Consider the following 27,562-nt stretch of genomic DNA (forward strand, 5'->3'; position numbering starts at 1 on the left):
TCTGTATGTAAATAAGCTTTAATACAAACAAAATTACTAGGAAATACTGAAAAGAAATAAAAACCAAAGCTGCATATACAAGAAGTCTACAGGCATCTTGAAAGTACCAGTATTTAAGCATACGTATCTGTCACAGTCTTTTGAGATTTTTGTGGGTTGTCTTCACTCCATCTTTTTTCCCAAGAAAAGCCATGTATGTAGAAGAGTAAGGTTTAAATAGCAAGTATTAGTTTACCATCTTTCATTAAATACACTCAGAAATTAGAAGCACAGTTTTTCTCTCCTTGGTAGGTATGTTTTGTAATGGCTTTAGAATGGCACAGTTACTTCTTGAGTTTGATTTTTGTTTATGTCAGCAGAAACTCCAATATGAGCTTAGGGCCACTTATCAAAACCATACATTTATTTTTATTACTACCATTAATTTTAATGGGAGTGAATTGATGTGCAGTGTTTCCAGAATCAAGCAGAATAGTGGCATATATTCAGTAAAATGAATAAATGCAAAATCCTTTCTTTTTTTCTTTTCAGGTTGTATTTGTAGATGATGTTAATATGCCAGCACGAGAGGTCTATGGTGCTCAGCCACCTGTTGAATTACTACGGCAGTGGTTAGATCACTGGAATTGGTATGACCTTAAAGACTGCTCAAAGATTAAACTTGTGGATCTTCAAATTGTGTGTGCAATGGGACCACCAGGTAAGAGATGTGTCCTATATGCTTTTTCATGATGCTTTGGTTTCCAAAGACTGAATGCTTATTGATGCATTGTTTTACAACTTGGGTCTTTCTGATAGGACTCAAGGAACCTTTTCCTTGCAGAAAACATGAGCAGAAGTCATAGTAGAGTGGTTGAGAAGCAGCAGAGACTAGTATTAGTCTCTGACAGAAAGAAATACTTCTTCTGAGGAAAACAAGAATCTATATGCAAAGTATTTATGAAATCCCTGTAGTCTAATGAGACCCTCCATTGGCCTTCAGTCATTTTTATTCTTCTTCAAAACTTGTCTAAATAGGACTAGATGATATTCTGAAGCACATGAACCTTACTTTATTTGTCCAAAAAGAAATAAAGCATATAATGTAAAGAGATCATTACTTTTCTGATAACCTGCATACACACTTACTGTATGAACTATGTAGTTAAAAAAAAAAAAAAAAAAAAAAAAAAAAATCTGGCACATTTTTTCAGTTAAAATGAAGAATTAATGTTTACTTGATTCTGTTGTGTTTGGTTTTATAGAAACTATACAATCTTATTTCCTTCACTACTGCAGAAATCGTGTAACAATTTCTTTTTGCAGAATTGTTCACAGCCGTGCCTCTAACATACCATAGCTGAGCACATTTACAGTATTGTCAGGCTATGATTGGTGCTCTCCTTATATTGTTTGCTTCAGCCTCATTAGACCTTCCTCCTTTATTTTGTAGAGTTATTTACACACACAAACACACAAAAGAACATGCCAGTTCTTCGCTGAGACTGCTTTTGTGTTTGCTGATGCATGCCCAATGTAATAGGGATCCACTGCTGTTTCACCTGTCTGGTTTCCTAAAGAAGCAAAACTGCTCTTACTATCATTTTAAATTAGAGACAGTGTTCATCCACACAGTTTAAACTATCAATGTGTGGAATAACTGAGCAGAAGGAAACTGTGACAGAATTTTGAAATTTTACACGTTAATTTTTTGTAAATTTTTTTCTGTAGGTTATCCTTTCATATTATGTTCCTGTTCCAGCATGATGGTGTGATTTTCAACTGCTTTGAAATTGGCTGTAATTTTCCTTTCCCAGGAAAGCTTGTAGCTGATTTTGTTCCAGTACTCTTTCAGTCAAATGGCGAAAAAAATGGACTGAACAAATGTACAAGTTATGGTCTTAACTATTTGTGTCAAATATTACAATTCAACTGACTTCAAGGCTGAATATTTTATTTAGTAGCTTTGTACAGGGAGCTACTTCCAGAACTTGCAAACTTACATTCTTCTTTCTATCCTGTGTTTATTTTTTTTTTCTACTAGGAACTGAAATTGGAAATCTGTACATGTATTGCTATTGAAACAAATACAAAGCTATTTAAAGAACATTTAAAACTACTTGGTTAAATAGATTTAAGAATTATATTAGGAACGGATTATCTTTTGAGTGAAAGCTTATTTATATCTCAGTAGCTTGCGTAATTTTGCCATCAGTGCACATGTAAACTCCGAGAAGTATTGTAATCTGCTGTGGCTGAGAGATGACCTTAGTTAGGGTAGAAGGAAGCAGGATAAATAACCGGCCTGTTTTGCATAAAGTATGAATCCTCAGCAGATACTAGTAATGCATGCACAGTTAAATATAGACAATCACTAATTCTGCTTACAAACTCAGGTGGCCGAATGTGAGACAGCTCCAGGCCAGGTGTGTTAATTTCATTAGTGCAGGGTCATGCCTTAGGTCTAAAGTCACATGCTTTAAAAGAACTTACCATGCTAATTTGATTGCACTTATCTATGCTCCCAATGTTAGGGATGGTAGATTGCCCACTTTTCAGCTAGATTTTTTTCTGATTGGCTGCTGTAAGAAGGTTGAACACACTGTGCAGCAACTTAACCCTGAATTCTAAACAAAAGGAGCAAGTATCCAATAAATTTCTGGTTTACACCCCCTTAGTTCCGTAAATAGCTTCATTGTTCAAATCACAATTTAGTCATAAAAAATCCTAACTCTAGAACTGGGATAAAATTTAAAATGAATTAAGTATACAACATTACTTGCAGAGTCTTCTTTCATTAGGATGCTTTGAAAATCAACCACATGGTTTTGGAGTTTTATCATAAAAGTTTTCTTATGTAACAAAAGCATAGTTAAAATCATGTCAAATCTATCTATCATTAACTTGAGATTTCAATCTGTATTTTGCAGACTATTGGTTACAGCGGAACTGATTGTCACATGTAGCTTTCATTAGATTTATGACAAGGTGTGGTGCTTTTTAATGTGAGCCTGCTAGCTGAATCAGAGATTAGGCAAAAAATGTTGAGCTTTTACTGCTTTATTTTAATTTTTTTTCCTGTTAGTTATAGCATTAATACTTTCGAATATTTAGGTGGTGGTCGAAACCCAGTAACACCACGATTCTTGCGACACTTCAATACAGTTACTATTAATGACTTTGATGATGAATCCATGTACACAATTTTTTCTAGAATCTTAGACTGGCACCTAACAATATGGTAAGTAATCTCTATGTACTGGGAAAAATCAAACTCAGAGTTTAAATTATCTTACTAGAAAGTCTCCAAGATATGTTTGTAAGACAGTGCTCTTGAAAAGAAATTCTGATCTTTTATATCCTGTGCCTTTTGGGTTATTCATTACTCCACAGAAATAGGGCTCATCTTAAAATACTCCAATAGTAAAGTTCTTGTTCTGATGTCTCTAACAGAGGTTTATATTAGCTAGGGCTAATTAGTTGAGGTATTTCTGTAATACAGAATTCTTCAATGTGTAATAACTAAGAATAGAATTTGGTTAGTCATTATTCAAAGAATAGAACTGGGAATGGCTCTTATATTTCCTGTGGTTCAAAAAGGCTTACTCTTTCTTTGGCCTTTCACTGCTACGTAATTTTTAATTGCATTATTAGGAATGGACTTCAGCTTTCGTTATCTATTCATTCTGACAGCTCATCCTCTAAAGGTGATCATATCCTGTTTCCAGACCAAGTCTGTGACAGTTTCTGATCCTTTGAGGGAAAGAAGTCCCAGGAGACAGCAAGAGCTATTTGACCTGACTTCCCAATTGTTAGTCATAAAAATGAAAGGGTATAATTAGCAAAGTAGCAAAATTTGTCAGCGTGTTCCGTAGTTAATAGGTTGGATTTGCAGAGTTAATCTGTTAATCTAGTGACAGAACTAAGATTTTTTTTTAAAGCTACATGTGAGGAAGTATAACCATAGATATTAAAAATTGGCATGAACTTATAAGTAAATCTGTGTACATGTAGAATTTTATTTATTAAGTCATATGCCAATATGATGGGATTGTGAGAATCATTCTGTTCTTACCACCTTTTATAACTTGTTAGTTATAGCTTTCCATCAGAATATGTAGAACTGACTCCACAAATTATTAATGGAACCATGAATATATATAAAGAAGCTATGAAGAATCTGCTGCCTACTCCAGCCAAATCTCATTATTTGTTCAATCTACGTGACTTTTCACGTGTTATTCAAGGTGTTTGCCTGTCAAGGCCTGAAACAACAGAATCTGACAGCATGATAAAACGTCTCTGGGTTCATGAGGTAAATCACCCAATAGTAAGGAATTTTATTTGTTATAAGTAAGAAAAATGTGAATTTGTGTATTTTGTAATTCCATCTCCTGTTGGCTAATAGCTGTGAATTGGTACCACACTCATGAGAAGGGATTTATTTACTGTATGAGCAGATGAAATCAGACCTTTTAAGAAATATGAATCGTATCTCAGTAGTAAAGTTGGTTGTTTAAACCTTCACTTTCATGTGATTATGTAGACTCTGCTGCTTTTAATGCCTGCACAGTGTTTTATATTTCTTCTCTCTTTCCTCCAAAAAAAGCCAAATCAACAGTGAGATTTTTTCTTTTATTTTTCTTGTTTTTCTTAAGTCTGGGCTGACTTTAGAAGAAATTCTTGAGCTTACTGTCTTCAGCAAACGCTTCTTGTCTTTCAGTCATAATAGGATAGACATACTGAAAGATCTGAAGTGAATGATCCCTTTTAAAAACAGAAGGGAAAGGCCTCATGTAGGCAGTATCTGCTCTTCAGGGCTTCTGTGTTTGTTTTTTTTGTTGTTTACTTGGTTGCTTTTTCTTTTTCTAGATTGAAATAAAGCAAAGTTATTGAAAAATGTTGCTTTTAAGTATTTAGCTATAGTTCATAGAATTGGATCAGTGTAAAGTGACTATGTAAGTGATCATTAGAATGCATGAAAGTGATGAACTATGGAAGTGATCATCCATCATCCTTCCCCAAAGCAGGATCACCTAAAGAGAGGAACAATAGTAACTTTTGGATTACTTTTTTTTCCTCCCTAAAAATTTCTTACAGTTCTCTAAGTAAGGATGAAAAATGTTCAGACTTCCAGGCAATCTGTTCAAGTTTTTCACTATCTTTTATTTTAATGTCCAGTTGCAGTCTTCTTTCTTGAAATACAACCCTATAACTTGTCCTATCTAGCTGTAATGGAAAGATCAACATGTTCCCATCCTCATTGCAGGAGCCTTTTATGCATTTATGTAATAACATTTGTAAATATATGTGTGTGTGTGTATGTATTTTCCATCTGGATTTCCATTTCAGAAGCATTATTACTGGGCTTAACTGTTCAAATGAATTCTAAATATCTGTGTAGTGTTTTCTACGTAGCGAAGTTTAAGTTTATATTTTGAAGCATTTTGCAGAATTGTATTTGTTTTAACTTGTTTAAAAGAAGTACAGGTACAAGAGCAGAAGCAGCTATTCAAAGGATTACTTTTTTATTATACAGGTTCTTAGAGTGTATTATGATCGCTTGGTGGATAGTCCTGACCGGGCTTGGCTTGTTGGATTTATCCAAGAAGTAGTGAAAAATGACTTAAATGAAGACTTTAATGAACTTTTCCAAAATCTGGACTTCAACAGTGATGGCCGAGTTGAAGAGGATGACTTGCGTAGCCTAATGTTTTGTGATTTTCATGACCCTAAGAGAGAGGACACTACATACAAAGAGATCAATAATGTGGATCAATTGAGATTAGTTGTAGAGAGTCACCTTGAGGAGTTTAATAACATGAGCAAAAAGCCAATGCAGCTTGTCCTGTTCCGATTTGCTATTGAACATATTTGTAGAATTTCCCGCATTTTGAAACAGCCTCGCAGCCATGCCCTCCTTGTTGGTGTTGGTGGTAGTGGTCGGCAGTCTCTTACTCGATTAGCAGCCCATATGGCTGAATATAACCTTTTTCAGGTTGAAATAACTAAAAGTTACGGTAACAATGAGTGGCATAAAGACTTAAAAGTCATATTAAGAAAATCTGCTGAAGGAGAAACACAGGGAGTTTTCTTGTTCACAGATACGCAGATTAAAAAGGAATCATTCTTAGAAGACATTAATAATTTACTAAATGCAGGTGAAGTGCCAAACCTCTTTCCAGTAGATGAGAAACAAGAAATTTGTGATCAAATGCGTCAAATAGATCGCCAACAGGACAGGTCAAAACAGACAGACGGCAGTCCTATAGCTCTTTTTAACATGTTTGTTGCTCGCTGTCGAGATCAGCTGCATGTAGTATTGGCAATGAGTCCCATTGGAGATGCTTTTCGTAATCGCCTTCGTAAATTTCCGGCCCTTGTTAACTGCTGCACACTGGACTGGTTTCAGGTAAATACAAAGCTTTTGTTGGTATTCCACTGGAAATGCCATAGAAACATGACTTCAAGCCTTTTTATAACAAGTAATTCTCTTTGGTCAAGTTAGCGGTGGAAAGTGTCTTGAATATTCTTAGTGTCATGTTTTAAATTATTTACACCATTAGAACCATTCTGACTGTAATAAACGTCAGCTTAGGCTGAATGTAAAATCATCAAGGAAATACCTATGTTATAAGACTATACCTGAATTAACATAGATCTGTAGACATTACAGATTTAAATGCGTGGTGTTTTCTTTTATTACTATGACTGGCAGAATCTAGGGTGCCAAAAATGTTTGAAACTGATGTGCCTGTCAAAGACAGAACTTTTGATACAGATTTTTCCCCACTACTTTGCAATAAAACTATATTTTGACTATTATGTGCAAAAGAACTTAGAATATATAAGATGTAGAATTTAATTGTAGAGTATCTGAGGAACTTAAGTTTCATCAAGTCTTAAAATGTAGTGCTGTATCTTTAAAGGTTATTTTGAAGAGGAAGTGTGAAAACAGTCACACACATACACACATATGGACATAATGAAAATGCAAAATGTTCCTTTTAGTAACAGTATATCTGCTGGATGAAATGAAAAGTGGGCTTGAACGGAATCCTTAAGTATCACAGTATGCTAGAGATTGGAAGGGACCTCAAAAGATCATCTAGTCCAATCCCCCTGCCGGAGCAGGAATACCTAGATGAGGTTACACAGGAATGTGTCCAGGCGGGTTTTGAATGTCTCCAGAGAAGGAGACTCCACAACCCCCCTGGGCAGCCTGTTCCAGTGTTCCGTCACCCTCACTGAGAAGAAGTTTCTTCTCAAGTTTAAGTGGAACCTCTTGTGTTCCAGTTTGTACCCATTACCCCTTGTCCTATCATTGTTTGCCACTGAGAAGAGCCTGGCTCCATCCTCGTGACACTCCCCCTTTATATATTTATATACACTAATAAGATCACCCCTCAGTCTCCTCTTCTCCAAACTATAGAGACCCAGCTCCCTCAGCCTTTCCTCATAAGGGAGATGCTCCACTCCCTTAATCATCTTAGTTGCCCTGCGCTGGACTCTCTCCAGCAGGTCCCTGTCCTTCTTGAACTGAGGGGCCCAGAACTGGACACAATATTCCAGATGCGGTCTCACCAGGGCAGAGTAGAGGGGAAGGAGGACCTCTCTCGACCTACTGACCATCCCCCTTCTAATACACCCCAGGATGCCACTGGCCTTCTTGGCCACAAGGGCACAGTGCTGGCTCATGGTCATCCTGCCGTCCACTAGGACCCCCAGGTTTCTCTCCCCTACACTGCTCTCTAACAGGTCGTTCCCCAACCTATACTGGAACCTGGGGTTGTTCCTGCCCAGATGCAGGACTCTACATTTTCCCTTGTTATATTTCATCAAGTTACTCCCTGCCCAACTCTCCAGCCTGTCCAGGTCTCGCTGGATGGCAGCACAGCCTTCTGGCATGTCAGCCACTCCTCCCAGCTTAGTGTCATCAGCAAACTTGCTGACAGTACACTCAATTCCCTCATCTAAATCATTGATGAATATATTAAATAATACTGGTCCCAGTACTGACCCTTGAGGCACTCCACTAGATACAGGCCTCCAACTAGACTCCGCCCCATAGACTACAACTCTCTGGCTTCTCTCCTTCAGCCAGTTTGCAGTCCACCTCACTACCTGATCATCCAGACCACACTTCCTCAATTTAGCTATGAGGATGCTGTGGGAGACTGTGTCAAATGCTTTGCTGAAGTCAAGGTAGACCACATCCACCGCTCTGCCATCATCCATCCATAGTGTTATTTCCTCATAAAAGGCTATGAGGTTGGTCAAGCATGACTTCCCCTTGGTAAAGCCATGTTGACTGCCCCTCATAACCCTCTTATCCTTGATATGCCTTAAGATGGCACCAAGGATAAGGTGTTCCATCACTTTCCCAGGGATGGAGGTGAGGCTGACCGGTCTATAGTTACCCGGGTCCTCCTTCTTGCCCTTTTTGAAGACTGGCGTGAGTAGTTTGGTTCTTTCCAGTTCTTTTATTGTCCTATATGCTGATCTTTTCATTGCGAAGTCATTTCTCTGTGCCTCTGTAACTTTACCTATGAAATGAGGTAAAAATGCTTTTTTGAAAAATGTTTTAAGATTTATAAGTTTGAAATACTGAATAAGAGAAAGGCATTTATTAATTTGTTTTAGTCGTGGCCTGAAGATGCATTAGAAGCTGTTGCCTCTCGCTTCTTGGAAGATGTTGAAATGTCAGAAGAAACTCGAAGTGGATGTATTGATATGTGTAAAAGCTTTCATACATCTACCATTGATTTATCAGACTTATACTCTGCAGAGCTTCGAAGACACAACTATGTTACACCTACTTCGTACTTGGAATTAATCTACACTTTTAAAAGTCTACTTGAAAAGAAACGCACGTAAGGATTTATAATGTGACCTTTTTTAGAGGAGCTCAAGTTCACTAAAAATATTTTCTCTCTCTTATAGCTCATTGCAACAAAACAAGTGAATTGTTTTTAGTTAATTTAAGTTGACAGAATGGCATAAAATGGACTCGTAGGACACATGCTTTCTCACTGGACGAAAGGTCTGGCTTGATGCTCTCAAAATTAGACCACTTCTAACATCCCTGGTGACATTGCTATATGTTGATTATGTTTATTATGCTACCAGAGTAATTAATGCTGTCTGCTTACTCCATGCTTCTCTGGAGGATGTAGGGAAGATATTATCTGGGAAGCGAGCTTTCAATTTGATAGGTGTCAGTGGCTTGCTAGCAGGGTTCAGCTGTGCTGTGCCTGTGCAGAAAGGACCTCTGTATGCATGTGCACATCTCTTCTATTCTCGTGCTGGTGAGGGAAAGTTCCTTTTTATTTCCTTTCTTACTTATTGATAAGACACTACCATAACAATTAAGACAAGTGCTTAACTTGATCAACACACTATATGAAACACTGCGTGCAGGAAGAAATTCCAGGAAAAAAGGAACACTGTTTTGAATGTAGTGATCCAGTGCCTTTGGAATTTCTTGATTCTGCCACTACTGGTTGTCCCCAGAGCCATTCACTTCTGCTAAAATGATTTTCCAAATGATATTGATTCTATTTCAACCTCACCTCAACTAATAATCTAACAGGTAACTAATATAACAGGTATATCCCCATCTCTTCCCTCTTCTTTTCTGGTCTGTTACTACCATGCCATCTTGACTTTGTAGCTCCTGCCAACAAAGGGGCAGAAGCTTAATCATTTATTCACCTATAAGTGATCACTTACTTGTCTATATCCCAATCTCTGAGTATACATGATAGAATAGTTCAAGACTGGCTCAAGTAATCCCTGCTATGTTTAATGCTTGTTGAGCAAATCAAACAAGATTGGCAGAGCATTTGATTATTCAGAGTAGCGCAAAATTTGGGGAATGGATCCCAATGAATTAAGGGATCAAATACTGATAAAATACCTTTATAATAAAGTACTGTTTACTTTCAGTAGGGTGATGAAATTGAAAAGAAGATATGAAGTTGGCTTGGAGAAACTGAACTCTGCTTCATCTCAAGTAGCCTCCATGCAGGCTGAGCTGGAGGCTCTGCAACCTCAGTTACGGGTAGCTAGCAAGCAGGTTGATGAGATGGTGGCCGTTATTGAAAAAGAATCTTTGGAAGTAGCCAAAACTGAAAAAGTCGTGAAAGCTGATGAAGAAGTGGCAAATGAGCAGGCCATGGCTGCAAAAGCCATCAAAGATGAATGTGATGCTGACTTAGCAGAAGCCATGCCTTTTTTAGAAAATGCTCTGGCTGCCCTGGACACTCTCACCTCACAGGTATGGCTAACAATATGTATTTACACACTGGAAAGGTATTCAGATATGAAAAGTATGGAATATCTGCCTTTTCAGATTTTACATTTAGTTACGCAGTGTTATAATTTAGAAACTTCTTGAAATCTCTCAGTTAAAAAAAGCAAAATGTTACTGTGTCTATTTTGTAGTGAAAAAGCTGTAACAAAATTTTTATGGATTACAAGACCAAATATTGTGGACACTTCAAAATTCATAGTTACAAAAATATTTTGACTCAACAATGGAGAAGTTAGAAAATGTATGCTTTTAACTTCCTTACTCAGAACCTGTCAGCCTTTCAACTAACATTTTCATATCCAGTTCTTCAGAGTCTAGAAACTGATGTTGAAATTCTGTGCTTCCCTGTAAGAGTATGACAGTGGAGGCAGCCGCCTCTGGTTTTATGGATATTCAGGTTTCCTTTGCCTGGATAATGGATGGAGTATATCCTCCAGCTATAGTTGCTGAAAACAAGATTTTCAAAAACTTTCAAGGAAACAGAAAAATTGAGTTTTTTATTATTTACAACTATTGCTTGGTATCAAAAGTTTTAGATTCTGGCATTGTCAAATCATTGGAATGCTTTGTTAAAATAGCAAATAGCTACTTAGTCCCTTCAAGGCAATTGCATTATACTTGGCATAACAAGGTAAGAACGAGGCTTTGAAGGCTAATGAAGTAATACTTCAGCTGCTGTCAGTGCTCAGTGTCTCCAAGAAGGGAGTATTGTAATACAAGAGGAAAAAAAAAATGTAGTAGGATCTTTCAAGGGAAAAAAACCCAGAGCTTTTTCCTCAAAATATATTTAAATAGCATTATGAACTCAAAAAACTGTGTGCAGGGAGAGCTTAGAGTATCTATACAGACTCTTGTTTTTGATTCACCCTTCACCCTAGCCACCACTGATGGGAAGAGCAGGACACATGTTGCAAGTTGTGCCCATAAAGCTACATACATAAGTGTGCAGATTAAATGCTTTGTTTGGAGAAACAAATCTACACATAATTCAGTACTGCTGACATGAGTATCTGAAGTCAAAAGGAGCTGTGTACCTCAAATGGTTCTTTGTTCAGCAAAGATTAGAGAAAGTGAAACAGTCTTAAATGTTATTTATTGTTGACCATCTAAGTTTCTAGCAATGCATATACAAAGATACTGAAATTTAGAACTAGGAAGGGACCTCTGGAAGTTGTCTTCTTCGGCCTGTAATCTTGGTAATCTGTTTCACTTTACACATTTATCATTAAGAAGATTTTCCTGGTGTTTACTTTTAATTTCACTCATTACAACTTAACCTCATTTCTGTCCTGCTCCCTGTGAACATGGTTCTTTATCTTTTATGCAGTTAAAGACTGTACTCATTTATCTCAGCACTTCCAGTTTTCTTTTCTATAAACTTAAGTAATCACTATGCTTTTAGTCTTTTCTCATAAATCAAATTTGCTTTCCTGATTATTCTTTCTGGACTTTTCCATACTCACTTCAGGTGCTCTTTCTATCCAAATTGCATATATATGCAATCCTATATGGATCCTGTATATGAGTATGATCCTATATGAATCCTATATGCATATATATGCAAGCTCTCAAAGTCTAAAACTAGTTGGCAAAATAAACATGAGAATCTAAAAATCCTTTAATTCGCTGAAGTATGTGTTCTCTGAGAAAAGCTCTTAGAAAGAATATTTGTATTTCCATTTATGCAGAGTTATCCTTTGGGAAGACTAAGAGAGATTATTCTCCATAAATCCTTAGATTACAAACCCCTTGCTTAATTAATTGTACACATATGTGTAGAAGTATTTCATTCTTTTATTATTCTATATTTGCAGTTAAAACTTTGCTTATAAATTTCCTGCTATTTTTTGTAATGTCAGTACTTTTTACTCAGTAATTGTCTTCCTTTTAGCTGCCTCTTCTCTCCTTCGGCTCACTCTGGGAGTTCAGTAACTGACCAGAATACTAATTGATTTATTTGCTGTACTTGAAGAGCATAGATCATTAGTTCTGGGTTAAAGGCAGCTTTTACCTTGTTATCTTAAATCTACTAATCCCCTGCTGCGCTGCTGTGATCCTGTAAGCTTGGACGTATTGTGTTAGAGCCTGAAGTGAGCATAACACTGGAACATCTGTACTCCATAACTGAGCTGCCATGCCCAGTACTGAATTAGAAGCAGAAAAAAGTGCAACTAAAAATGAATTACACATAAGATTTTTTTGTCTTGTCTGAACTGATTGTTGATTAGATTTCAGATATTTTTGTTTAGAAGTCAGTGTTAGTTTAACCTGCATAGTACCTTAGAGAAAAGACCAGAAAGAATGGAAAAAAATGAAATAAAAAGTTTGAACATCCCCCCCAAGCAAACAAAAATGATAAATATGCATGGACAATGCAGGCTTGCACTATGAACTTGAGATCATAGAGTGTGTTTAAAATTACCAAGTATAAGAACAGCAAATGTTTATGGAAAAATATTATCTTGACATAAAAAAAGGTTATTATTATTTCTGTTGTAATAGAAGAATCAATACACCTGTGTTCAGAGCTCTGAAGGTGTTTTTTTGACTATAATTTTAAGGATATTACAGTGGTTAAGTCCATGAAGAGTCCTCCTTCTGGTGTCAAGCTTGTAATGGAAGCTATATGCATCCTTAAAGGCGTCAAAGCAGATAGGATTCCAGATCCATCAGGTTCTGGGAAAAAAATCGAGGATTTCTGGGGTCCTGCTAAGAGACTTCTGGGTGACATAAGATTTCTTCAGTCTCTTCATGAATATGACAAGGATAACATTCCCGCAGCTTACATGGCTATCATAAGAAAACAGTATCTTACAAATCCTGAATTTGTACCAGAGAAGGTTCGAAATGCTTCCACAGCAGCAGAGGGTCTGTGCAAATGGGTCATAGCCATGGAGTTTTATGATAAGTAAGTATGTATAAAGATAATTTTTGAATGGTTAAATTTGATTAAAGTGATCGGTTTATTTTGATGTTAAGGTATAGAGCCTGATTTTCAGTTCTGAATTTTTCTAAGAAGGCACGGGAGCAACAATGTGCTCAGAAAATACTTAAAGGCTTTATTGAAATGTCTTTGGAAGTTTCTGGTAATCATATCAAGGCAAAAGGATATTTTTTGTTACACATCCTATTCAATGCATTGAAAAAGTGTGCTTATTTTTTGTGATACTTCCTAATTTGAAACATCTGGAACTCACATTTAACAGTAAATCAGCACTAGGTGACTAAAGTCAACCTGTAGTTTGAATGTTAAGTGATGGTAGGTAATGCATGCCTTCATTTGAGAGGATATTGTGTTACTTTACCAAAAGATTAGTAAATGCATGCTTGAGAGACTTCTCAAATTGAGAACAACAATTAACATTACAAGTGCCAACTGATAGAGAAAGTTGACTAAAAAGGTTGACTTTGAAGCAGATCTACAACAAGAGTATGAGAGTGGATTAATTAATTATGAGGTTAATACTTGTGAAATGCTATTTCAGTTGAGCATAGGGACATTCTAACACATTTTCTTGCTTGTTGTTTTTGGATAGATAAATAATATGTTACTTCCAATACTCTCCTCACAAAAGTATCTCTGTAAAAGACTGAAATCCTGAAAACTGGAAAATAGATTCTTGGATGTGAAAAGCTGGGGTTTTTTTCTGTGTTTTGTATTTTATTTTATTTTTTGTACAGAGTTGGCTGTATATGTGTGTACAGTGTCTGTGAGTGTTATTTAATATATATGATTATTTATGTATTTCTAATGGCACAAATCCATAATGGGTTCTAAATTGTGTTCAAATATGACACAGTTTGGAAGCATAATCCTTTTTGCTTTTAATTGTTACCTCTTATTAAAGAAAAATTTGCAGAAACTGCTTAAGTGGTGAATGTTCCATCCCTGGAGGTGTTCAAGGCCAGGCTGGATGGAATTTTGGGTGATGTGGTTTCGTGTGAGGTGTCCCTGGCCATGGCAGATTTTTGGAACTCAATGATCTTAAGATACTTTCCAACCCTAACTATTCTATGATTCTAAGATTAAGTAAAACCCAATTGTCTTCAGATATCATCAGATTGATATGAAATGTAATATTGCATGAGCTACTGAGTTGCAAAGGTTTTGCTTCATTTTTCATAGAGTCATAGAGTAGTTAGGGTTGGAAAGAACCTTAAGATTATCTATTTCCAACCCCCCTGCCATGGGCAGGGACACCTCACACTAAACCATGCCACCCAAGGCTCTGTCCTACCTGGCCTTGAACACTGCCAGGGATGGAGCATTCACAACTTCCTTGGGCAACCCATTCCAGTGCCTCACCACCCTTACAGTAAAGAATTTCTTCCTTATATCTAACCTAAACTTTGCTGGTTTAAGTTTTAACCTGTTACCCCTTGTACTACCACTGCAGTTCCTGATGAAGAGCCCTTCTCTAGCATCCTTGTAGGCCCCCTTCAGATACTGGAAGGCTGCTGTGAGGTCTCCACGCAGCCTTCTCTTCTCCAGGCTGAACAGCCCCAACTTTCTCAGCCTGTCTCCATACGGGAGGTGCTTCAGTCCCCTGCTCATCCTTGTGGCCCTCCTCTGGGCTTGTTCCAACAGCTCCATGTCCTTTTTCTGTTGAGGACACCAGAACTGGGCCCCTCAGTTCAAGAAGGACAGGGACCTGCTGGAGAGAGTCCAGCGCAGGGCAACTAAGATGATTAAGGGAGTGGAGCATCTCCCTTATGAGGAAAGGCTGAGGGAGCTGGGTCTCTATAGTTTGGAGAAGAGGAGACTGAGGGGTGACCTTATAGTGTATATAAATATATAAAGGAGGAGTGTCACGAGGATGGAGCCAGGCTCTTCTCAGTGGCAAACAATGATAGGACAAGGGGTAATGGGTACAAACTGGAACACAAGAGGTTCCACTTAAACTTGAGAAGAAACTTCTTCTCAGTGAGGGTGACGGAACACTGGAACAGGCTGCCCAGGGGGGTTGTGGAGTCTCCTTCTCTGGAGACATTCAAAACCCGCCTGGACACATTCCTGTGTAACCTCATCTAGGTGTTCCTGCTCCGGCAGGGGGATTGGACTAGATGATCTTTTGAGGTCCCTTCCAATCTCTAGCATACTGTGATACTGTGTGATACTGTAACTGCACACAATACTCCAAGTGAGGTCTCACGAGAGCAGAGTAGAGGGGCAGGATCACCTCCTTCGACCTGCTGGTCACTCTCCTCTTGATGCAGCTCAGGACACAGTTGGGTTTCTGGGCTGCGAGCGCACACTGAAGCCGGCTCATGTTCATTTTCTCATCAACCAACACCCCCAAGTCTTTTTCTACAGGGCTGCTCTGAATCTATTCTCTGCCCAACCTGCAGCTCTGCCTGGGATTGCTCCAACTCAGGTGCAGGACCTTGCACTGTTAATTTTTAAAATAGTAACCCTGGAGTGAGAGTGTAGCTTTCGGTTGTTTAATTTATTCTTTGACTTTATTTAGAGTGGCAAAAAATGTTGCACCCAAAAAGCTAAAGTTGAATCAAGCTGAAGGAGAATTGAAGATTGCTATGGATAGTCTAAGGCAGAAACAAGCAGACCTGAAGGAGGTTCAAGATAAATTGGCTGTACTCCAGGATACATTGGAATCCAAGAAACGGGAGAAGGCAGACTTGGAAAATCAGGTATATGATGGATATACAGTAAAGGTCTTTAAAATTTGCTTCTTTGTCAAATGATTCTTCCTTTTAACTGTCAATATGTCGTAATTTCAGATAACTATCTTTGTATTTTGGTGTAATGGTCCTGAGCTTATAAATGGGCAAAGCATGGGGAATAAATGCTTTAAAGTAATAGGAAATATAGATGTTATGAATTTACCAACTGATACCCCTCTCCTACACTCTCATTTATATCTGATTTTGATACATTTTCAATGATTGCACTAAGAATTTGATTCATCTACTAACTTGCAAGTGAGTACATTTAAAGTTTTGAAAGTTTATTTATGCCTTTTCTACTAATGCAATTTTGAGAATGTTTTTGATAAACTCTGCTCCTGACTGGTAAGTTAGCTGTCACATGTGCAGAAATAGGCAATATTTAGAAGACTTTTTTTTTAGGATTTGCCGTACATCATCTTGAGCTTTTTTACAAAAATAGTTTTGGAATTTGAAATGGAATCTTAATTCTTGTCTGTAGTTAAAGTCAGTTCTTTGTGCGTTTCTCCTGCATGCTGATATGGTTTGGAAGTAGAAGAGAGGGATAAACTACAGACGCATTTTGTTACTGTGGTGGAAATTGGCTGCTATGGTTATCAGAAGAGAGAGAGGATTGTGACAGCAGCGAGAGTTGACAATTTTCCTCCTATCCTGTGGCTGAAATGTGTCTCTACTTAATAGGAAAGAATTCTAACACAGCTGAATTAAATTCCTTTTGGGTTATAAACATGCCTGGAAAGATGGCTTAATTAAAAACCAACAACAGAAATGCAGAATATGTATTCATAAGGATGGGGTTTGGTTAGGGGTTTTTGATTGGTTGGTTTTTTTGCAGAAACATACCTACTTTCATGAGACAGCGATGTCTTTGGAGGTGTTTTTGTTTCTTTTATGACATACAGATAATTTCCTTGACTATGAATATCTTCCATATTGCATATAGAGCTATTTTGAATTGTATGATTTACACTGGTCTTCTTCCTTTATTTGGATGAAAATGTAACTGAATAGATTTTCTTGTACTGGTACTGAGATTGTTTTTGTTCTTTAAATTTTTTATTATAATACGAAAGTGCTTTCTTTCTATTTGATGAAATTACTTACGAAAACATCTGCACAGGAAAATAATCCTTGAATGCTTCTAATATTTGTAAAATGTCTTTAAAGTCATCATGTAATCAGCCATTTTTTTCATTCTGAGGTTGACTTATGCAGCAAAAAATTACAGCGAGCAGAACAACTGATTAGTGGCCTTGGGGGTGAGACAATTCGTTGGCATGACACTGCTTTGGACCTGGGACAGAAGTACACCAATTTGACTGGAGATATACTTATTTCATCAGGAATTGTAGCTTACCTAGGAGCCTTTACATCCAGCTACAGACAAGTAATATGTACAGGGCTTTTGTCCCTGTGTTTATAATAATTAAATTTAATTAATTTTTCTTCCATTCCAAAGTTTATATTTTTTATTTATGTTTTAATAGAATTCATAAGTGGAACCGAAACTATTGTAGGATTTTGAGTTTTGTTTTAAGACTCTCGGCAGAAATTCTTCTTTTGTTCTACTTATTGCAGTGTAAAGCATGGAGTTCTTTGGTTGCTTTTTCTTCTCTGAAGCAATTCCTGGTAACTTTATGCCTGATAGCTCTGGTTACTCTCATTCAATGACTAAATTCTTTTTAACTTGAAAGAAAACAGAATTAGGTTCTATTTCAGCAGCATCAAAATTAAGCAAGTTCTGAAAGTGGTCTAATTCTGTGCAAAAAGAGACAAAAGATAAAATAGCTCAATAATATAGCAGACTTGTGCCTGTAACTCTTAGTGAAAGAAATTCTGAATACAAAAAGATTTTGACATGGAAGCTGATTTTAGCTATAACAAATGTTGGATGTCAAGATTACTCTGACTTTGAAAGTTTTTGAACACCAAAACCTGCCACTGAATTCAGCCATAGAAATTAATCTCCATTTCTTTTGAAAATCAAGCCCAGGATATAAAAAATTGTTAAAAATGAAGAGAGAAAAGAAATCAATGTACCTCATTTTAACATAGAATTTGGATGTAATCCTTATTTCAAATTTTCCTTCAATGTACTTCCTTCGTCCATTTTTTCTTAGAAAATTTTGTACTGTTGTTTCAAACAAATATGAGTAAATTACATTATTAACTATACTGAAATGGTAAAGGAAATCATACCAAGCCTTTGACCAAATAAACTTGTATTTCATACATAAAAGTCAAATACAAAGGCATTTTTTAAAGACATTTTTAGACATTTTATACAGAAAGATGAGTTTCTTTCCATTTGAAGATCTAATCATCATGCATGTAGCATATGTTATGGGAAATGGGTTGAAAACTACGCTTTTTTAATGGTTTGAAAAATTTGGGAATAGGCAGAACTTCAGTTAATATTTGTTTCCTTTTTAACTAGATGCAAACTAAAGAGTGGGTATTGCTATGTAAAACAAGAAACATTCCTTGTTCTGATGATTTTTCCTTAACAAATACCCTGGGAGAACCAGTAAAGATCAGAGCTTGGAATATTGCTGGACTACCTTATGACATGTTTTCTATCGATAATGGCATCATTATCTCGTAAGTAAACACATTAGAAAAAGGAAAAATATTCATTAAGTAGCTTCTCACAACATGCTTTTCTACTTTTATAGACAGTTTTCTACTGTATATCCAGTTTAACAATCGCAGTTATAAAATGACTGTAATGCTCAAATTTATAAAAAATACTAATAATACTTTTTAACTTTAAAAGGTAAATTTTTTAAATCTGTGAATTCACTCCCCTTCTTTTTAACCCCTATGGATTGATATGATGATACCTCCCCCCCCCTTTTCTTTAATGCAAACGTGCTGCACACTGGATTCAGTTTAAGACATCCTAAAGTGCTTCAGGAGTAAAATTTTGGCTACTATTCTTGTAATGTAATCAGTAGATACAGAAGTAATTCTCCTTAAAAAAGCACTTTAAAGAAATGTGGTATGATCAGTTGCTGCCAAGAGGTGTCTCTGCAGAGGTACTGAAGATTATTCTGCTCATCTTTCTATGAGAGTCACACACTTTTCCCCTAAAATGGCACTGGAAGTATAGACAAAGTCTTGATTAGCTCTGTATAAACAGTTTTCCAGGTTATGTTGCCAACTGGTAGGAGATTAACATCCAGGCTTGTAACATATTTAGTACATAAAGCCCTGACATTTTGGAAGTGTTGGTTTGTACACTGGGAACTGGATCCTTATTTTGCTAGGGCAAGGTAATAAAACAGTGAAAAAAGGCCCATGTGTATCTTTTACTGAAGGCAGTAAAGGAGGTGCAAAAAGCTAGAATGGAGAGACTTTCCAGTCTTTTTTACAGACGATGATCCTAACCATGTTCTTTGGCCAGTTTCTTCCTCTGTCTCTTGCCTTTTATTCTGTGTACTTCTAAACTGCTTCAGAAAGAAAAGGTGTGAGATCGAGCTTTCCTGCAGTAACTTCTGATTGCACAAATGTGGGCTTTCACATCCTGTCAGGCAGCTGGGAGTTAGATATTGGTCTTCCTCATCCGTGTGATAGTTTTAGATACTTGACGAAAGGTGAAGAGGTGTATCTGCGCTGACAGTTTGCCGTCTATTTTCTTTAGGGCCTCATTTCCCTACTAGTACTTCATACAGACTAGTAATTCCTAGGATCCCTTCTGGAGCAGAACAACCCAGCGTATTCCTAGACAACAGCTGAGAGAGGTTTGGGTTTTGGGTTAGTGTAGGGACCTCTTTAGTAGGAGTTATGAATGGGGAACCACAAAGTCTTCTTTGCACCCATTCCAGTCCTCAAAGAACTTTAAAAAATAAGCAAATTCATAACAGAAACTTCGTTACATCTTTGGAGCACTGGAATTTACTAAATACTATTTATGGTTAAAAGCATGGCAGTTGCAATTGCAGCTTCCTATTGTAATGTAGTTAGAATTACAATAGGCTCATCACAAGTTGAAGAAAGTTCTGATAAGGAAAGAAGGATTTATTTTTCATTTTGAAATCCCCTTTTTGTTTCTGAATTTTCCCTTTTGAATTTATCTTCAGCTACATCCAAATAAAATCCTATGAATTTATGTAACAATACATTGCTTGATCTAAAGCATTTTTGAAATTCTGTATCTTTAAAGATATTCTCATTCTTCTTTGGAAGGTGAAACAAATTCTGAAATCTCAATATTACTGATGAAAAGAAAATATGGATCCCATGAACTCTAAATCTTAATATTATTGCCTTTCACTTTTAAGATGATTCTGCATTCTTATGTGGTGTTCTAATACATGCACATCTGTCTCGCATTAGTCACTAGAAATATGTTTGTCTGGGCAGAGTTCATCTGGTATATATCAACATCACAATCAGTGCAAACATCAGTGATTTCTTTGACAATGTGTAGCTCATTAGCGATTAGCTGTAGATTAATGAGTCTACTGATGACTGAAGTATGTATGGCACTGACACTTTTGTTAAATACAGAGCAGGTGCTTGCAATAGACTATGCTGTGTGACCTTGCATAAGCAGTTACGATTTTCATTTGGACTTTATGAAACAAAAAAACCTCTCAGTCCTGCCCAGTCTGCTTGCTAATGCCTTGGTACTGATTTTTAGTTTTCAGGTTTTGTTCTTAGTACAGCTGAAGCTGAATTGACTGTGGAACAACACTGTTTTAACTGGTTTTCTGTTTGTGATCGCTACCCATTTATGTCATGTCTGTTGGTTCTCTTTTCTGGATGAATTCATGGAATTATAGAATCATAGAATAGTTAGGGTTGGAAAGGACCTTAAGATCATCCAGTTCCAACACCCCTGCCATGGGTAGAGACACCTCACACTAAACCATGTCACCCAAGTCTCTGTCCAAACTGGCCTTGAACACCCCCAGGGATGGAGTATTCACAACTTCCCTGGGCAACCCATTCCAGTGCCAGGTTAATGGTTGACACGTCTATGGTAATAGGTAGCTAATATTTATGCATCTTTTATACAGTGTGCTACTGCAGAAACTTGCTAATATCTTTTATTTTTACTACGGTTTGTATGAAAATTCTTAGACTGAAAATTCTACAGATTGAGAAGTCTAATGTATAGTACTGGTGAATGAATACTTCTTTTACTGTACAGTGAATGTTAGGTTTTCACACATAACTGAAATTGCATATTATAGGGTTAACCTGTGGAAGCACAGATGCATGGATAATACTTCAGCTTTGGCAACTGGATATGTGGCAAAGAGCAAAATGAAACAGGACAAAATAATGCACTATCTAAAGAATCTTAATGTACTTTCATTTGACTTCAAAATTGGCATTGATTGTACTTCTGGAAGCAAAACTGCTCATTGAAGTTAGAGGGTATATGCTGGGATTATGACTGTATATGTTACTGTTTTAGGCAATTACTGTATTAATAATGCAATCACTCAGGCTAAACAGTTGAAAAATGTTAATGGATTCAACACTTCTACAGTACATCCTAGCACTTCACTTTTTATAAAGCTTTGATCAAAATTCTCTTCAAACTAATGGAGAGATGGTTAGCATTTTAAAAGTAAATAATGATAGCTTTTAATTTTGAAATGTGAGATAGATTCTACTTCAAATTGATGATACACATTATGCCTGTAGTTATGAGTTTATGGCTAGATTAATTTTATATAAAGACCCCAGGAACCGTATAAAATGCAAGTGAAGCTTTTTATAACAGATTTGTCAAAAAACAGAATGGGAGAGCTATTCAGGGATAATTTGCAAACATACATAGTGACTGCTTATGCATTCCCATCAATGAAGAGGATTTTATCATTAACAAAAGCTATGTGTTTGACTGTTATTAGAGAATTACTCTTTAGTTATTCAGTCTTAAGTATTTTATGTCTATTACACAATAGGTCTGAACCAGGATATGCTTGAAAACAATATGTGAAGTAATTAGGGAAAGAGGCACATTCTGTAGGTTTTGGCTGAGGTTTTCTCAAATTTAAAATAAAAGCAAGCAAAATCATTACAAGCAAATGACATAAGTTGTGCCTGGTTTAGAATATGCCTAACATGTAAGTTCACTATGTTCAGTTTACAGTTTGCAATTGCTTTATCACCTTGTATCATCTTATTCTTAAAATCACCTGGCCATATATCCCTTGGGTCTCCCTTTGGGTTCTCATAAGCAACTGAACTACCTAGCAGTTTGGGAGCTCAGCAGTACACTTGGGATCCATTGGTGAACACTTACCTACTGTGAGTTTGTCTTCTAATACTGCTGATGCTACTTCCTCATCTGACAGATGTTCAGATTTCATATCCTCTGTTTACTTCTCTAGACCTACTGTGGTACCAAATTTTCCCTTATCTGTTGTTTACCAAATTGTTCAAAATACCTGTAACTTTACAAAGCCCACATTTTAACTTTCTTAATGTCTGCTTAGATACCACGCTGTCCTGCTAGATTACTAATGTGTTTCCTGAATCTCTCAATGCATTTTACTTGTGAAAACTTACTTCCCTTATAGGTAGGCTGGGCATGGGTCCTTTTAGATGACCCATTTTGCTAAACCATTCTGTAAGGGGCAAGAAAGCCATCCCCCTTCATCTGGGTCACTGCCAAGTCCAGTTTGTGATCCGTAATGCGGAAGGAACCTCTGTATAGCATACCATGTATAATCTCAGGCTACTGCCACACATGGTAGATTTTCAAGGTAACTTGTAATAATGGTAGAGGCTGTAGAAGTAGTCTGAAAGAGTTCTTTTTAAGCTGAATTTGGTACACTATATTGTATCTCCTAATGAAATGGGATCTGACTGGGCCTCTTGATCCAATTTCTTAGGACTACATTTATTTTGGAATTCTCACTTCTGCCTGCTTAGATGTTTTCTAATTTAGGTGGTTATTGTTGTAATTCTAATTGGCCATGAAAATGTTTCACTAGTTTTAGATATCTTGGTAATGTAACTACATATGGTAGAGAGCTATAAAAATACCTGTGAAGTAGTTACTAAGTCTGACAAGAACAAAACACAGAAGTTCTTTGTGTCCATTTCTGCTTAAAGATTAGGGATTAAAAGGTCTTTGAATCTGCTTACACATTTTCCTTTACACTAACTCTAAAATGGTTTAGTGGAAATTTCCATTCATTTTCACTGGAAAAATGCTCACTTATGTATATGACTGTATTAAAACTGTTTAGAACTTCAAAACTAAGCATGCTATTTTTATTTTGGAAGTGTTATAAAATTAAATGTGATTAAACTTTCTAGGAAGTAAGAAGTCTTGTTCTAAGTACTTTTTTTGGAAAGAGGAAAATTGTGGGGTTTTTTGAACGAAGAACTTTAATCTGTCTCCTCTTAAATTCATTAAGGATTATAACTGGGTATGTGCCTACTATGATTTCATAGTGACATACTTTTGTTTTAATGACAAAAAGGAACAAATACCTTATGAAGTACTTTAAGGTACTGAAAAGCTTATATTTCAATTTTGAAAGTTTTTATTTTTCCCTTCAGTAATGCAAGAAGATGGCCTCTGATGATAGATCCTCAGGGTCAAGCAAATAAATGGATAAAGAACATGGAAAAAGCCAATAATTTGCATATAACCAAACTCAGCGACTCTGAATTTGTTACAACCCTGGAAAACTGCATTCAGTTTGGCAGTCCTGGTAAGTTGATTAATGGAAGTGTAAATTCCAGAAGAACCTGGAGGGGGCACAATTAGCTAAGAAATGAAACCGGTGAGTATCGAATGTTCTCATAATTAAGGAAAAGAGAATATTTTTTTTCTCATTTTGAGTCAAATTAGTACTAAAGTAATTGCAGTCCTCACCTCAGGTTATAAGATACTTCTTAGCACAATATAATACTCAGTTTAATTTGTATCTTTTAATTGCCTTATGAGATTTGTAATTTCTTTGTTTTCATGTTACAATAATTTTATTTCTAAAGAGTAACATTATTTTTATTTGGCTGTTCAAGAATATAAATACTGGATTGCTAAGCTGTGATCATTAATGATTCTTGTATTCTCTGTAGTACCTTTGTTGCAATTAGTCTTATTACCCTCAAATTGAAATAAATTAATGAAAGAAACACATAGTTACAAGTCCAGCAATTTTTCAGTGGCTGACTAGAATACAAGTGAACAAATTGTTTATTCTCCATTCCTTCTTTCTTGATTTTGACAGCCTCATATTTTTACAGTGAAAATCGAAGCATAAGTAATAACCCCAAAATATTTCTGTGGCAATGTGGTAATTAGTTTGTTGTTATTTCCCTTTTTAAGAATGACAGACCTAAAATGCTGTTCTAAGCCATTGGCAGCAGTAATAGTGATAGCATTTTAGTTCCTTTTTTTTTTTTTTTTTGCAAGTTGATATGATATTAGAAAAAGAAATTAGAAGTACATGTCTGTAATTAATTGTTCAGTCAGCTGAATATTGGGAGAAACTTAACCTTATCTCTAGATATTGATTTTTTTATTGTTTGCACACTGTAAATACACATTATACATACGTATTGTAAAGAACAGTCAATCAGTAATATAAATGCCAAAAATGTTCTACTAATTCTTATGTTATCCTGAAGTGCTACTGGAGAATGTTGGGGAAGAACTTGATCCTATCCTAGAGCCGCTCTTGCTCAAACAGACATTTAAGCAGTCAGGGAGTATATGCATTTGCCTTGGAGATGCCATTATCGAGTATGCTCCTGAATTCCGCTTTTATATTACAACTAAGCTGAGAAATCCACATTATCTTCCTGAAACATCTGTTAAGGTGAGAATTTTGTAAATGAATGTGTGACTATGTTTTAATTTTAAAACGATTCCTTGGCTAAAGCCAGGGAAGGATTTTTGGCAATTTTTTTCCCCCCCCTTCCCTGCCAACATTGCCTTTTTTTATTTTACACTGCTTGAAGACTGGTGTCATCTTAGAAGTGTTGACATTTCTCATATCTAATACTTCACCTTGCAATGCTGTCATTCTTTCATACTGTCAGTTCTTTAATTGAGTAATTTTATCGCTGTTCCCAGTCTATGTCTCCTGATGCTATTTAGTCATCTTTTATTATAAATATATTTTCAAGGGCTTAACAGAATAGTCAGCTCACATTCAAACTCAGCATTAGGCTTGCATATTTGTGGTTTTCATCTGTAGTATGGTTAGGGACAGGAGTCTGAGCAATTCCTGGCATTGTGCCTTGTTTATATCAGATAGAAAATATATTTACAGATGTATATAACTATAGCTACTCTTATTTTTCTATCTTAGGACAAAAAAAGGTAGTTTCCTGCTTTGAAAAATTGGTGGTTTAGTCTTTTTGAAGTTGCTTGGGAGATGTATTCCCCCTTTCATTTATTATTATTTTTGAAGAACTGTTTATTGGAAAGTATTGTAAATTTACAGTTTGGTTAAACATAGACTATACTGAAACTCAAATCCTTGAAATCAAACTTTTTAAACTATTATGACATTCAGTAAGCTGTTTTGACAATGAATAAGTACTGATGCATCAAAAAATATACATATGTGTTATAAAGCTATATGAATCTTCTCTAGTTGGGTTCCATGCAGCATGCAGTCAGACATCAGCTGTTAACTGCTCCAATAAGGAGCAGTTCCTTCATGCTGAGCTATCTGACTTAAGGCGGCTCACATACAGAGAGCAGGAGACAGAAAAGTAGTATCTCAATATCGTGGTCTGAAGACGATTTCAGCATCCACTGGTGAATTTGCCATGAGGTTTATTCAGGAGCTAGCTAATGAAATGAGTCCATGGAAAAGGGTTATTGATAAGGCTTTCATATCTCACAAAAAAAGACTACTGAATTCTAATGGGACTTACATAGTAAAGCCTGCAAAGAGACATAGGTCGTGGATTTACAAGTACCTGCACAGATATGTATTTGCAGTTATTAGCCATTTGGAGTAGCTTTTTCCTGCTTCTAGAACTATTAATTAAATGCAGTAAAAACCACTAAAAAAAGTCAGATAATTTTCAGGACTGCTGAGGGAAAGGCGACTTATTCACATCCATACGAAACACCAGCCTGGCCCTCAGGGACCAAGGAGAAATGCAGAACATATACAGCAGTTTGTGTTTAGGCCTCAGAGGTCCTGATGGCTGAGCCAGCCAACCTTTTAGAGCGTGGCAGCTCTGATTAAAAGCTAACTCATAACATTGTAGCTAGCCTTTTACTTTGAAGAAGAGAAATTGAGCTTATAGAAAACTCTTGAAGTTTTGAAACAGGTCCCTCTTGTATTTCCAATTACTAAAATTGTTAAATTAGGTGTGGAAGAAATAGGCCATGATGTTTGTGAAGATCTTACTGATTCTAAATGTCATATAGACCGGAACCTCCTCGCAAAATTCCTGTGTGAAAGAACAGTGTAATGTGCTATCTGCGCTCCTAAATTGTTTTTTTCAGTTGAGGCTGTAACAAAAAACTATTAGTGATGTATTTTAAGAAAGTTAAAATAGTACCGTCCTAACTTTACAAGCAAAACTCGTGAAACAAGCCTCAATATTTGGAGAACTTTCAAGTATTAGTGGCAGAAGCAGATCAAGACAAGTTAACTTCACAGGTATCTCATATGGTAACTGATCGTTATGCTGAAGGTGAATGTTCTTTGTAAATATAAGTCAATGGTATCTGTACCCCCCAAAAAAGCCTAGAGAATCTGTAGTTACTATCACCTAGTCAATGAATTAAAACCAATACTATCATCAATCTTGATGACCGATAAGTAGATTATTTTCTTGGTTTTGGACTACATGCATCAAACTGTTTTCTACCCTTCTGCTGGGAATGTATTTCATCCCTTTCTCATGTAAAATACTGCATGTTTTTGCCACTTCTTCAGCAAGATTATGTGGGTTTTTCTGGATCCATTATAAATATGTCATAGGATGGGAATTCTTTTAAACAATAACTATTTTTCCAGTCACTTATTTTCTCATGAAAAAAAAGAAAACATGTTGCTATCCTAATTCTAGGACACAAATATCCCTGTAATAACACCACCACAAATTGTATATGAACAAGGCCAATAGAGAGAAAACATGTGGCAGAGACAATAATAGTTTGAAGTACAACCCCAGCATGTATGTTAACCACTTACTTTATGAAAACAGCAAAAATTTCATGGGGGACACGTTTCTAAACACCAGAAAATGTGATCTACCTGGTCTTTATATTTTTGCAATATACTGTGCCAGCATCCCATTTGCACTGGGATGTTCAGACGGAACAATTTTGGAAAACAAATGATAATCACATTTACTTACAAAATCTGTACATTAAATTGAATCTTCCATTCATAGAAATGTTTTGCTTCTTTCCCTGTGAAGGCTGCTTGATATAGACAGGTATGAAATGGGTAGATCCTTCTTGAACTGATACTCAAATATTCAGTGTAATTTTGAAGAACAGAATGAAGTTCTGTAAATTCTTGTCACATCGCTTTTGTGGTTAACTTTCTGGGTTAGTCCTGAAGTTAGCTTTCTAACACATAATCTTAAGCCCTCAGCTGCAATTCATTTACTCTCAAAGTTTGT

At 36.3% G+C, this 27,562-nt stretch overlaps 1 protein-coding gene across 1 annotated transcript in view; it reads left to right on the top strand.

Moving 5' to 3' along the window:
• The window catches only part of DNAH7 (dynein axonemal heavy chain 7), a gene marked incomplete at its 5' end in the record, with an annotated part of 106,301 nt that overhangs the window by 57,387 nt on the left and 21,352 nt on the right, over positions 1 to 27,562 (top strand). The window contains 12 exons of the mRNA XM_080622051.1: positions 532 to 700; positions 3,094 to 3,220; positions 4,075 to 4,294; positions 5,519 to 6,391; positions 8,623 to 8,852; positions 9,928 to 10,258; positions 12,856 to 13,202; positions 15,763 to 15,943; positions 17,181 to 17,366; positions 18,417 to 18,580; positions 23,513 to 23,667; positions 24,590 to 24,780. Coding sequence (XP_080478177.1) covers positions 532 to 700; positions 3,094 to 3,220; positions 4,075 to 4,294; positions 5,519 to 6,391; positions 8,623 to 8,852; positions 9,928 to 10,258; positions 12,856 to 13,202; positions 15,763 to 15,943; positions 17,181 to 17,366; positions 18,417 to 18,580; positions 23,513 to 23,667; positions 24,590 to 24,780 — 3,174 coding nt within the window. The remainder of the gene's footprint in view (positions 1 to 531; positions 701 to 3,093; positions 3,221 to 4,074; positions 4,295 to 5,518; positions 6,392 to 8,622; positions 8,853 to 9,927; positions 10,259 to 12,855; positions 13,203 to 15,762; positions 15,944 to 17,180; positions 17,367 to 18,416; positions 18,581 to 23,512; positions 23,668 to 24,589; positions 24,781 to 27,562) is intronic.

The sequence above is a fragment of the Psittacula echo genome (genome assembly GCF_963264785.1).
Source record: "Psittacula echo genome assembly, chromosome: 6".
NCBI classification, from domain to species: Eukaryota; Metazoa; Chordata; class Aves; order Psittaciformes; family Psittacidae; genus Psittacula; species Psittacula echo.